General features: G+C 51.8%; 1 protein-coding gene across 1 annotated transcript; it reads right to left on the reverse strand.

The window, feature by feature from the left end:
• Window positions 1–477: 477 nt before the first annotated feature.
• LOC125509243 (endoglucanase 22) lies at window positions 478–9,123 on the reverse strand. Its single transcript, XM_048674170.2, has 4 exons — window positions 8,111–9,123; window positions 7,723–7,923; window positions 7,392–7,646; window positions 478–1,463 (listed from the first exon to the last, which is right to left on the reverse strand). Exons 1-4 carry the CDS (start codon window positions 8,576–8,578, stop codon window positions 777–779), a joined length of 1,611 nt encoding a protein of 536 aa, XP_048530127.1. The 5' UTR covers window positions 8,579–9,123; the 3' UTR covers window positions 478–776.
• Between the last annotated feature and the right edge of the window lie 4,207 nt (window positions 9,124–13,330).

A 13,330-nucleotide genomic window follows, 5' to 3' on the forward strand; every position in this document is an offset into this window, starting at 1 on the left:
AATCAAAGATATACAAAAGAATAAAATGAATTTGAAATAAGAAAACAAAAACAAAAATTGCAGCCAAACAAAAAAACAGACAATAGAAAAGGCCCCAATCCCCCGCCAATCATCGCGCAAACCACGACGCTACAAAAAAAGGACAAAAAGAGAGCAGCTCAATCCCCCAATCATTATATGCGGGCCATTTACACAAAAAGTTGACGGTGCACATCTTAAAGCAGAAAGCAAATCAGATGGTCAGGGAAACCCGATTAACTTAACCACGTGGAACAACCCATCCCATTTTCTGGTCCTTCTATTGCGATTTCCTATGATTCTCGATCTACCGCCACAGGCTACAGCCGCTAGGCCTTGCCGCCACGAGTTGTGACGGCAAGTGACACACGTCGCTTGCCGGGTGCCGCCACAGTAGTTTTGTCAATTCCACTCAAGTGACGGCAGAGATGGTTTTTTCTGTCATCACACTCATGCACGTGGTCCAAAATGTCAAATATTCGTTAAGGAACTTAAAAGACTGAGGCACCTAATTTCAGTAAAGTTTAGAGCTCTTTAAATTTGCTTTCTGAGGCACCTAATTAACTTCAGAATACAAGTATCTAATCTTCACCATCCTGATCGGTCTCCTCCTTATTGTTCATTCACTTCTATCCTTTGTTCTTTCCTTTCACTAAATAAATCTCTCTCATATTAACACTTCAAAAAAAGATCTTATATGGAAGTAAGTCCGTATACGAGAAAGAAAAAAGAATGCCCCACCCAAGCTAATGCCACCTTTATCTACAATTCGCCGAGAGCCCCAGCGCCGTCCCTGGGCGGCACCCCTCCTCCTCCTCCGCCGCCGACAGGTTGTGCAGCCTGGCGAAGACGGCGACCATGGGCGCCGTGTTGTATGTGCACGCCTCGGTCTGCACGTAGTTGGCGCGGTCGTCCCTGAACTCGTCGCGGCAGTTGGGCCCGCCGACGATGGCGCCGGTGAGCACGTTGGGGTTGGGCCGCTTGCTGGCGTACCAGTGGTCGAACCCCTGCATGCAGCCGATGAAGCGGTTGTTGGCCTTGTGCGACACGATGGAGGCGGCGCGGTGGTGCACCTGCGCGGGGAAGCGCGGGCCGTAGCCCACCATGTAGCTCAGCCGCAGCGGGTTGCGGCCCAGGATGTAGTCGGCCTGCGAGCGCGCCAGGGCCAGGAGCTCGGACGGCGGGACCGCCGGCGCGTCGGGGCAGCGGAGGCGGGCGCCGGCCCCGGCCAGGTAGCGCGAGTAGACGGTGAGGAGGAAGGCGGCGCTGGAGGCGTACTGGAGGTTGTTCCACTGGCGCACGTACAGCATGCCGCCGGGGCTCCGGTCCACGTTGCTGCCGTTGTTCAGGCGCAGGCACGCGCACAGGTAGTGCTCCGCCTTGGCCCTGTACTGCTCCAGCACCACCCGGTGCCGCTCGCCCTGCGGATCGCCGTCCAGCAGCAGCTGATGAAAAAAAGAAAAGTCCCCAAATCAATGTCGCACAATCCACGAGTTACCAACACAGCAAAAATCACCTAGCAATGCATTACTGTAAAAAAAAAAAGGGCAGTATCTGTGACAATGGTTGCTGAAATGATTAAATCAACAAAATTATTCCGTACTAGTAGTATTGATGAGTTATGCAAATGGCTTGAACGAAATGCAGATTCCCGGAGAAACTGAGAACCAGCTCGATCGATGGATGCAAGCTGTAACTATCGAATCTGTCTTTAATTCGGCGCAGTGCTGCTGCTGTCGGTGGCTGCGAGCGAGCGAGGCCACATGGTGTACTCGCCCGGCCGGCGTCGCTTTCCCTCTGACTGCAGGCAAGTATATCTTCCACTCTCACTGACCAGCTAATGGACTCCAGAGGAGCGATGCTGGCGCATGCAGACGGGAGCATCGGCCACGTCGTCCTCCGATGTTAACCCTTTCAGTTGAACCGAACGAGCGAGTGAGTGAAAGCCGGCTTCTCGTTTTGCCTCAGCAGGTGATGCCCGGTGGGGAGCTTCGAATCGAAGAAAAACAAAGGACGGAACATCTTGATTCCATTTGCCGTTTCAGAAATTCTGTGCCTGATGAATATTCCATCGCCTCCAGAAAAAGGTTAACGCTGCACAAACTTGCAAACGACAGCAATACTAGCTATGCACAGAGCGCATTTACCTCATGAAATAATGCATCTATGCCTGGCTCAAGACGAGTAAATATATATACTCCAGCTTAGCACAGCAAAAGCTGCCAGCGCCATGAGGTGAACACTTCATGGTGAAAGTTGAGGGACAGCCCAAAATACAGACATCATCCTTTAGAGAAACAGTCATAAGGATGGGAGTTAATTAACTGGGCACCTCTCTTCTTCTTAATTAATCGATAAGGCAAATATTTTGCCTCCGTTTTGAAAAAAAAATAAGGATGGGAGTTGACACGGTGTACCATGATGGACAAAACCTATGTATACCAGCTCAACTACCGCTATGATTGCGATATTGGCCCTGTTTGGATACTATAACTAAGTTAGAGGTTAGAGTTATATTTTAACCCTAAACTAACTATAACCAAAGAGATATTTGGATGGTAAGGTTAGATTGACAATAAATATTCTTTCTTTATCATTTGACTACTTTGGACCCTATTTGGATGGGAGAGGTAACTTTTTTACTATTTTTTTAGTGGGCCCAGAAGAACTAACCCAAATAAGCTCCTCTAGTGTGGGCTAGTTTTTTGGGGTGGGTTAGATCCAACTAACCCACCATGTTTGGATACTTTTGAGTTATTTGAGCCCCAACTAACTAAAACTAACTCTAACCTAGGAATCCAAACAGGCCATTAATTTGCTTGGACCATCGTATAAGGCTGCCTGTAATGGGAGTATTATAAGTAGTATCATGCATGCCAACTAAGCAATTTTGATGAAGTGACATAAAATTAAATGAAGAAAGATAGGCTTGAGTATCATATCATTGATACCGTATCATATTAAATGATGTGCTACTTTGTGTCATGCATGGCAATAAATGTAGTCCTCTATGATACCAACATATGATACTATGCATTAGGGATTGTAGTATCATAGACTAGTATCATATGCATGATACTAATATATAATATTCTCTATTACAATCAGCCTAATCGTACTGCCGTGCCAGGAGCCCCTATGGTTAGCTATAGCTAGCTAGCTAATTGCTTGGAAATGAAGCATGCTCTTTTCTTGACGCCATGTGCGTGCGAAGGTTTCAGCTGGGAGTATATGCAGCAGTGAGTACGAGGACATTTATTTGTATAACCGGCGCTCGATCGGAAAGAAGAAGAAGGAGCACGCTACCAATATATTTTTAGCATCTTGTCAGTCATGTCATGTCCAAGAAAACATGTCCACATCGCACAACTAGTTGGCAGACGCCTTCAAAGCAGCTAGCCTATTCATTGCTTACTGCTTTTTAAAAATAAAAAGGAAAGTCGATCCACGTTATACTCACCTAGATTACTGATTTGGCTCCCTTGACTCCTTAAATTTTGGTTCTCATGTAGTAAGTGACATCACCATAGAATTTTGTTGTGTTGTTCTTTCCTTCTGTTTTTTCTTCTTTCACATATAATTTTCCATGCTCCACCTTTCTTATGGTATTTTTAACTCACCTAGATGAGAATTATTTAGTTCTCATCCATCGGCATATAATCTTTTAATTTTTTGTATTTTTCTTTTCTTTTTTCCTGCTCTTACTTTTTCATTCTCCACTTGTTATTGTATTTTTTAAACAAATTATGTAAAGATAATTGCACACGATCGGTGGACCATGCAACTACATTTGGGCGTGATCGGTGGACATGCAGCCGCACATGGTCATCAGGCGTGCAGTTGCGCGTGAGCGATGACATGCGATGCAGTTGTGCGCAGATGTGCAACATGCAATTGTAATTACCCGTGGCGTGGAAAAAGACATAAACAAAACCTAAAAGAACATTAAATGAAAAAACAAAAAGAAACAACAAATAAAAATCACACAAATCTTCACATAAAAATAGATGATGCAGGAGGTAGATGAGACTTAATTAATTCTTATGTATTAGCGAAACTGTTTACTAGCAACACGAACACATGTTTATTCAGGCAATATCTTTTTCGTTTTCTGGTTCCCCCTAAAAGTTTTCCTCCTTCCGAAGAAAGGCGACTCCCAGGCGACAAGGGCTTCCTACCTCCCATCGATGTCGTTGCCGGTCCACCTCATCTCATGTGGCCTTAGGGCCATGGAAATGTGTTGTACCATGGCCTTGCCAGCGGGAGGGCTCTTCGTCCATTTTAGGTGTTTTTTTAGGTCGGTTAGGGTTTGTGTCCAAGTCAGGAAGGCAAGGCAGGCGGCGGCTCCCGGTAGATGGAAAAGGTCCTCTCAGCTCAGCCCCCGTCCCAACGGTGCGTTTAGCGTCATCGAAGGGACTCTGGAGGTGTGTCTGTTGTGGATCTCGTGGGATTTGATTAGTGTTGATCTTCGGTGGATCTCCATGGATCCAGTCTTCCTTCGTCTGTGATCGTGTGTCTACATATTGGATCCTTCATGTTGCTCTCGTCCGCTGGTCGTGTGGGCCTTAGCATGATGACTTCTCAACTGTCTACTACAACAAGATTTGTATGGCTCCAGTGAGGGAGGCGACGGCGGCGGCCCACCTTTGGATTTCCAGTGAATATAGTCGTCCTTAGGTGGTCTATAGACCTGGATGTAATTTTTATTACTTAAGGTGTTTTTAGTGCTGCCATGACAGTTGATGTATAGATCGAATTTCTTTTCGCAAAAATAATAATATTGTTTTCTCAAGTAACCCACATAGGTGACCATAAACTCACAACGGTTTCATCCGACGTGTTTGAGGGGCTGGCGTGCCTCACCTTGTCTTTGCGGAGTCGGTGCTACTTAGGAGGGGCCTTCGTGGAGATGATGACACAAAATGGATGGTCGGTTCCAATGCTTGCTCGGTCGACGGAGTCGAAACTGACTAGTCGCTGACCGGGTGGTCGATTGTTTGGCGTAGGCCAGCATGGGTCTCAACACCTATTTGTGGCGAGGGCTACGTTGATGGCCGAGTCGTAGTGGCTAGCTCGCAGAGGAGTAATGGTGGCATTGGATGCCATGCACGACGAGGCTGTTCCACTTGACAGCGTGTGCATATTTGTGTTGGTAGCTAGGTGCCTAGGTTGGCCGAGGTGCCCTGACTTTGCGGACGTGTTGTCACGGTATTTATTTATTTTTGCTATTTTTCAAACAAAAAACGTTGATGCAAAACTTCCCATAAAAAGGAGATTTTTGTGGTGCAAGCTCGTCCGGCAGAAGAAAAAAAAAAGGCGCAGTAAGAAAGCTACTGCGCGACAACGCCGCTTCCGGACCGACGGACACCCTCACGACAGGCCAGGTCACCCATCCCACTCACCCCTCTGTAGACCAGGACGTCCATGTGGAATTCTAGGAGCATGGTGGGGCCCCACGAGGCCACCAAGTGTAAAGTGCACGGCCAGGGACAGAAGAGAGTGAGGTGATTTCTTGCTCCGCATGCAAGTGATGCGACGACACCGTCGGCCAGTCCTCCAGATGATTTGCACGGAAGCGATTTCTTGTCTAGTTCCCTCCTCCGTAACGCGTGGCGTGGGGGTCTACGAGGGGGGAGCGAGTGACACCGCCAGCGTTTTGCCGGGTTCCCTGCAGAATACATGCAGCGCCATCGGTCGCCCGTGTCTTTTCCCGCGCGTCAGTTTTGGCCTTGACCAAGTTAGTTAGCGGCCCTACCGCAGGCCTCGCGAGCGAGAACAAAGCCCCAAATTTCCTCCGTTTTTGGCCGGTTTCTGCTGCAACCGGGGGCGGGAGAAAGAAAAATATCTGCGTCTTCTGCGCGCGCTCCTCGCGTCAGCAGCAAATTAAAAGGTGTACGCATAATCGAATCCAGCAGAGCAAAGCAGATAGATGGCCAGCCAGAGGATATAGCGGCGGCCGTATACTGATCTCAGCACGCACCGGACGCCATGTGCCAGGCCATCGATCGCTTTTCAGCACCGGGATCCTGCAGCGTCCGTACGTCCATGGCTGGCGTCCGATTTCTCGCTGGTGCGGTGTGGCCGTGGCAGGGTCAGACTGCCAGGGGACGCCGGATAGCCAGCCTCACCGGCTTGTCGACGCGCTCGTAATAATTCGTAATTGAGATGAGACAGATGGCGACAGGGTGAGGATTGACGAGACTCCGATAAAGCACCACCTCCTACTAATCCGAGACAAAGGGGACGGCTATAGCTTCCTTCCCTTTTCCTCCGTAAAAACCACTCCTACCGCCGAGAAAGGATCAAGTCGTGCCTTGCTGGTTAAGCCTACGTATGGAGGCCGCCGGGCGGTTCAGTTTCAAACCCTACCGGGTCGGGTCAGGGAGCAGGTGTGCGGTCGGAGGCTTTTCCTGTGTTTAGCGGCAGCACGGCTCAAGTTTTTCCGGAAAGGAAACCGAATAACCCTGCCTTGTTCGGTTCCTTCAGATTTGAAGGGGTTTGGAGGGGATTCAGAGGGATTAAATCCCCCACAAGTCAAAATCCACCTCAATCCCCTCCAATCCTCTCCAATCCCCTTGTGGGAGGGATTAACCGAACAAGCAAAGCGGGGCGAGCGCGATGTGGACAGGAAAAGCAAAGCCCCGGCTTAATTAGCAAAACCCCGCGGCTTTCAGGCGGGAAAGTCCGCCCCCCTGCGGACCGATCCAGATGCTCGGCCATGTGAGTGAGTGCAGGGCGCTCCCGCTGATCCCCGGCCATCATCATTGCGGGAACCTGATCTACCGACTGGCTCGCTCCGAGCGAACAAGTGGACTTGTTAGTCGCTGATGATGAACAGCGACGTGTTTTGGAGCTATGTAGTGTCTGTGGATGGATCTCAGTCCACTCATCACCGTCTGATGGGTGGATCGCAGGTGGAGTGCATGAACAGGTTTGATTTTTTGCATCTGAGCGCGCCTAATGCCTGCTCGGGCTAGGCAGGGTCGTATTGGGCGGTACGGAGGTGTGGATCCTACATGGCTTCTTTCGGGGAGCAAGAAAGTGTTTCGGCCATGTGAGACATTAATTCCCCTTTCTTAAGCAACAACCGTCTAGTGTTTGTCGTCGTGGGAGTGAGAAAAAGAGTACTGTTACGAATACTCCTACTTGGCAGCGCAGGACTGTTCGTGGCTAGGCGTACTAGTTTCAGCGAGGGGACATGCACGGTCGTAGGGCCTTGGTAGCACGGCTCGGCTCAACCACCAGCACCAACTTAATTTACTGATCAACCATGATGAAAGGGTCATCAAGTGCTGGAGTATTTCTGATGAGAGCGAATGTACTTGGCAAGAGTAGAGCAAGTAAAAAAATGGGGAGTTTCGGGGTAGTAGTACCTTGGAGGCGAGGACCTGGAGGCCGGCGTACTTGACGTCCCAGCTGAACTCGGTCATGGCCCATCCGACGCCGCCGAAGCAGTCGGCCTTGTCGACGGCGTAGCGGAGGAACTCCTCCTTCCCGGTGGCGCGGTGCAGCCAGAAGGCCGCCCACAGCAGCTCGTCCCGGTACCCGCTCACCGACGCGTAGAAGCTCCGCACCTCCGCGATGCTGCCGTCGTAGTTGCCCCTGTACCTGTCCCCGAACTCGAACAGCTGCACGCACAGTCGCAGTCAGAATCAGATACAGGTAGCTTGGCGACATACGTCCCGTACTGGTGACGAGTTTAACCTGTTGCGCGTGGTGGAGGAGGATGTGGGAGTAATGCGGGTTGGAGGCGCGGAAGACGATGGCGGCGGCGGCGAGCGCCGCGGCGGTCTCGGCGACGAGGTCGGAGCCCGGGTTGTCCTTGTCCACGCGGTACGCCTTCCGCGACGTCGTCATGTCCTCCGGCCGCTGCCAGCAGTAGTGGTCCGTGTCGCCGTCCCCCACCTGCGGGGCCCCCCTCGTCAGACATCCGTCCGCCATCAAGCCCATCATTCGCATCGCAGCGCTAAATTAATGGCGGTCGCCTCGGGCATCCGCTTTTCCCGTGTCGTCTCGAAGCGGTCGCGCGGGCGATCGGACGGTCGTGGCGGTAAAAAAAGGAGGAAAATGCGCAACGTGCGTGGGTGCGTACCTCGGCCCAGTAGACGAAGGGCTCGGTGTGCGCCTTGATGAAGTAGTCGGTGCCCCACTTGATGGCCTCCAGCGTGTGCTGCCACTCGCCGGCGGCGGCGATGTCGTCGCCGAACTCGATGGCGCCCCAGGAGAGCATGGTGACGGTGAAGGCCATGGGCAGGCCGAACTTGACGTGGTCGCCGGCGTCGTAGTACCCGCCCACCAGGTCCACGCCCTGCTGCAGCCCGTCGGTGATCCCCGAGTGCCCGCGCCACCTCACGCGCTGGTTGTACGGCAGCCGCCCGGACCGCTGCGCCTCGAAGTAGAGCAGGCTCTTGGACAGCGCCTCCCGGTAGTCCGGCTCCGCGGCGGCGGCATCGCAGCCGAGGGACAGTGCCAGGGCGGCCGCCTGCAGGAGCACCAGCGCGGCGGCGGCGGCGGCGGCGACGGGGCTGCCAGCTGCCCGCCGGACGCGGCCCCGGCTCATGGCACGCGCGCCGACGTACGGCAGCGGTCACCACGCACCAGCGCGTCGGTCTCACGCTCCCCAAAGCCAAGCCCGCGATCAGGGCCCTTGTGCTTAGCCGGAGTGTTTGCTTGCTGCCCCAGTTTCCAGTGGAGACCCTTTCTTTCCTTTCTCTCCCCCTTTATCTCTATCTTTGAAAGTGTCTGACTGTCTGATCCGGGCTGGGTTGTAAGCAACTGACGCTATTATGCGCGTGTAAGCACGCAAGCAAGGGAGGCCTGCGTCAAAGTCTTTCCAGGTGCGCGAGATATGACGGGCGGGGCCCGCGCACGTACGTACGTACCACCGCCGTCTATACGGCGTGGCCGTGGCGTTGGCGTACCCCCCGCGACACGTACGCGCGCGACCGGTGCGCTCGTTTACGTGTCCGCGGCGCGGCCCCGCGCGCGGCCAAATGGGCGCCGACTGACGAGGCGCTTCGCCGGTGGCCGCAAGCTGCGTTGCGTAGAGCGCTCGGCCTCGGCCTCGGCGGGGCGCGGCACGGCGGGGGTGGGGGATGGAGATCGGAGGTCAGTGGTTGGACGGACCTGATCACCGCTCCTGCAGCTTGATTGTGGGTGAGCGACATTAATACTGGGTGGCTAAGTAGGGGAGGGGATTATTGACCGACCGTGCAGGGGTAGGCAGGCAGGCAGGCATCGAGTGAACACAGGGCGTGCTCCGACCCCACGCTCCGCGCTGGTTACCGGCAGGCCACGCGTACCCAACGCCCACCGGGCTTCATTCAATGGCGCAGCCGGGCCGGGGCGAGGATAAACAACTGTCGGTAGTACGTTGGTAGGGCATGACAGGCAGTGCGGCCTGGCATGGGCGGCGCGTGCGTACACGTACGTGCCGGACTGCCGCGGCCACGGACAGATCGGATGAGCTGGGCTCCCGACGTGCGTGCGCGCGGAGGACCGTGGTGACTACGGTATACGCGTATGAGGCTCCGGTAAGAAAAGAGAGGAAGCTGTCATAGTGCGCATTGGCTGGCAATGGCATGGCGCGACCGACGGAGGATGAAGCAAGGGTGCTCGCCGACGAGCGGATGCGGACGAGAAACTGCGCATGGAACAGACGCCACTATTAATCACGACGTGCACGTGTCGGTATCCACCAGCCACGGCGGGAACTGAACTGGCAAGCAAGCAAGCGAGCCAAAGGTGACATCGCGCGGCGTGGACGCGTCAGTCGATGCCGACGGCGGTCTCGCGAACTGCGGGACGTCACTACGTGCCCGCCGATCCGCCGGTCGCCGGCGACCATGCACGTCCCAGTCTCGACCCACTCACGCGTCACGCGACACCTGATCTGGGCGCAATAATCACGGCGACCCACCGCACACGCATTACGGCTTTACGGCCCGCCTGATTGACTCCGTTCGCCGGCCGGCCGCCGGCGCCGCTCGTTACGTGTCGTCGGCGCGGAAACTTTGCGCGGTCCGGACGGCATTTGGCATGCACGTTCTTGAGGCCGCCTACGTGCCGAGCCCCGCGCTCCCCGTTTTTCCCGGGCGCCTTCAAAGCGCGCACTGTGGCCAGTCGCGGGCGCGCCTCGGGATTTTGCCGGGTTTAGCGTGACACGTCGGGGCAGGGTGATCATTGCCGATCGGTGCGACGGAGACAGAGCCCATTAACCATCACGTACGGGAGATGGTGGTAACCACATGTCCGTGATTTGCTAGTTTCAGCGACCAACCGCGCGAGATTTCTGTCTCGGCGGTGTGGTTACTTTTGTCATCTGATGATAGAATTTTCAGGATTCGCTGATAATGTGGACAATCATCAGGATTTCAATCGGCCTGGCCAGACAGATGCCGCGTAACGTGTCACCGGGGGAATTCATAACATCAATGCATAAAACCTGGCTCGGATGCCACTGTTGAAGACGTAGTGATTTCAAAAAAATTTCTACGCACACGCAAGATCATGGTGATGCATAGCAACGAGAGAGGAGAGTGTTGTCTACGTACCCTCGTAGACCGAAAGCGGAAGCGTTAGCACAACGCGGTTGATGTAGTCGTTCGTCTTCACGGCCCGACCGATCAAACACCGAAACTACGGCACCTCCGAGTTCTAGCACACGTTCAGCTCGATGACGATCCCCGGACTCCGATCCAGCAGAATGTCGGGGAAGAGTTCCGTCAGCATGACGGCGTGGTGACGATCTTGATGTTCTACCGTCGCAGAGCTTCGCCTAAGTACCGCTACAATATTATCGAGGATTATGATGGAGGGGGGCACCGCAGACGGCTAAGAAATCAATGATCAATTGTTGTGTCTTTGGGATGCCCCCTGCACCCGTATATAAAGGAGCAAGGGAGGAGGAGGCCGGCCCTAGGAGGGGCGCGCCAAGTGTGGAGTCCTACTAGGACTCCCTAGTCCTAGTAGGATTCCACCTCCCATATGGAATAGGAAATGAGGAAGGAAAAAGGAGAAGGAAGAAGGGGGCGCCCCCTTTCCCTAGTCCAATTTGGACCAGACCAAGGGGAGGGGTGCGGCCACCCTTGAGGCCCTTTTCCTTCTTTCCCGTATGGCCCAATAAGGCCCAATACGTATTCTCGTAACTCTTCGGTACTCCGAAAAATACCCGAATCACTCGAAACCTTTCCGATGTCCGAATATAGTCGTCCAATATATCGATCTTTACGTCTCGACCATTTCGAGACTCCTCGTCATGTCCCCGATCTCATCCGGGACTCCGAACTCCTTCGGTACATCAAAACTCATAAACTCATAATATAACTGTCATCGAAACCTTAAGCGTGCGGACCCTACGGGTTCGAGAACAATGTAGACATGACCGAGACACGTCTCCGGTCAATAACCAATAGCGGAACCTGGATGCTCATATTGGCTCCCACATATTCTACGAAGATCTTTATCGGTCAGACCGCATAACAACATACGCTGTTCCCTTTGTCATCGGTATGTTACTTGCCCGAGATTCGATCGTCGGTATCTCAATACCTAGTTCAATCTCGTTACCGGCAAGTCTCTTTACTCGTTCCGTAATACATCATCCTGCAACTAACTCATTAGTTGCAATGCTTGCAAGCCTTAAGTGATGTGCATTACCGAGAGGGCCCAGAGATACCTCTCCGACAATCGGAGTGACAAATCCTAATCTCGAAATACGCCAACCCAACAAGCACTAGTGCAGAACCAGGCAATAGCACCGGTTCGTAAGGCCCTTTAGTGCCGGTTCCATAACCGGCACTAAAGTGTGGTCACTAAAGGCCCCTCCTTTAGTACCGGTTCAGCACGAACCGGTGCTAAAGGGCAATCACGTGGCACGAGCCAGCTCTGGGGGCCGGGAGCCCTTTAGTACCGGTTGGTAACACCAACCGGTACTAAAATGTTTGGGGGGGTGGTTTTATGATTTCTTTTTCATTTAATTTTTTGTTTTCCATTTTAATTCTTTTTCGTTTGCTGGTATTTTACAATACTACACATTGTACACGTTATGCATATATATATATAGAATTTCTAGTAGAACCAATCATATATATATCATCAATGTCTCACAAACCACCATATTAATTCACACATACACACATGTATAGCTATATACAATTTCTCCTACATATGCATGTTGCCTTCGGAGCCAGTGGCATTAGCCTAATTGGTGCCTTCGGAGCATGATGACAATTGAAAGTGGTTCATGACCTGGTCGATGGGGGCGGTAGCGGGTAATAGTATTCTCCCTTCGGATTTATAACCTGGTCGAGCAAAAATCCCGCTATTTCCTCTTGAAGTGCTTCTACACGCTCCGTTTCTAGGAGCTTGTCCCACACCTCTTTGAACTGTTAAGAAGGAGATCAATATGCATGTGTATTAGTTGTGTGACTAGATATCGATAATGGTGTAAAAATTGTGAATAGTGTTCTGACAAGCGTACTCATTCCTGTCTTTGAGATCTGCTCCTTTCGGACGCCATCATGCGAATGTTCTCGCAAACGCAGAATGCATACAGATCAGTCCCCTGCGCCTGCTTCAGGGCCTTTATTATGAGAATGGAATTTAATTTGATTAGATAATAATTAATCAAGCATGATAATTAAAGAGATGGCAGCTAGCTAGCTAGCTAGTACTACTTAATTACTTACCTTGGGTCGAAACCATTTCAGCTGTCGTTTCCATTCGCCTTCCGTGACGCTGATGAACCTTGCCCAAGCCCTGCCCGCCGACAAAGAAAATGAATAAAGGGGTTATTAAATAGTTCATATCATGAAATGACGAACTAAATAGGCCGAGATATATAGTTAATAATGATTGAAATTACCTGTTGACTATCCCAAACAAGATGTTATAGTCACTATTTGCTTTGAGTAGTGAGTCCAGTATTTGAACTGTTCCGGCGTCAACTTTAATGATACACAAGATCCAGTGAAATCTGCATGCACACACGTTTGCATGTCTTAATTAAGCGGGCATATGTAAGCAAAAACATGTAGCTAGCTAGTAGGCAAAAAGAGAGAATTTGTAGTACAAGAAAGTGTGACTCACTGGAAGTTGTAAGGAAGTAGTATATCTTCATTGTATTTGAGGCGCTTCAAGAACTCTAGCATGCTGTCCTCTACCTGCTTTTCATAATGCTTGTTTATTTTCCATGTGTATTCATTAACGGTGTTTGGGTCAATGAACCCAATGCCATAGCGTCCACCTTTTCTCATTTCATACATCTTCATCCTGCATAATACCACAGAAAAGAATATAGTGAGGATAATTA

This window comes from Triticum urartu, chromosome 5A (assembly GCF_056163025.1).
Source record: "Triticum urartu cultivar PI428250 chromosome 5A, HENAU_Tu73, whole genome shotgun sequence".
Taxonomy (NCBI): domain Eukaryota; kingdom Viridiplantae; phylum Streptophyta; class Magnoliopsida; order Poales; family Poaceae; genus Triticum; species Triticum urartu.

Coding starts and splice junctions, on each gene's coding strand:
- LOC125509243 (XM_048674170.2), bottom strand. CDS start 8,578: ATGAGCCGGGGCCGCGTCCGGCGGGCAGCTGGCAGCCCCGTCGCCGCC. Junction 7,647..7,722: donor TCCTCCACCACGCGCAACAG/GTTAAACTCGTC, acceptor CTGTGCGTGCAG/CTGTTCGAGTTCGGGGACAG. Junction 1,464..7,391: donor TCCAGGTCCTCGCCTCCAAG/GTACTACTACCC, acceptor TTTTTTCATCAG/CTGCTGCTGGACGGCGATCC.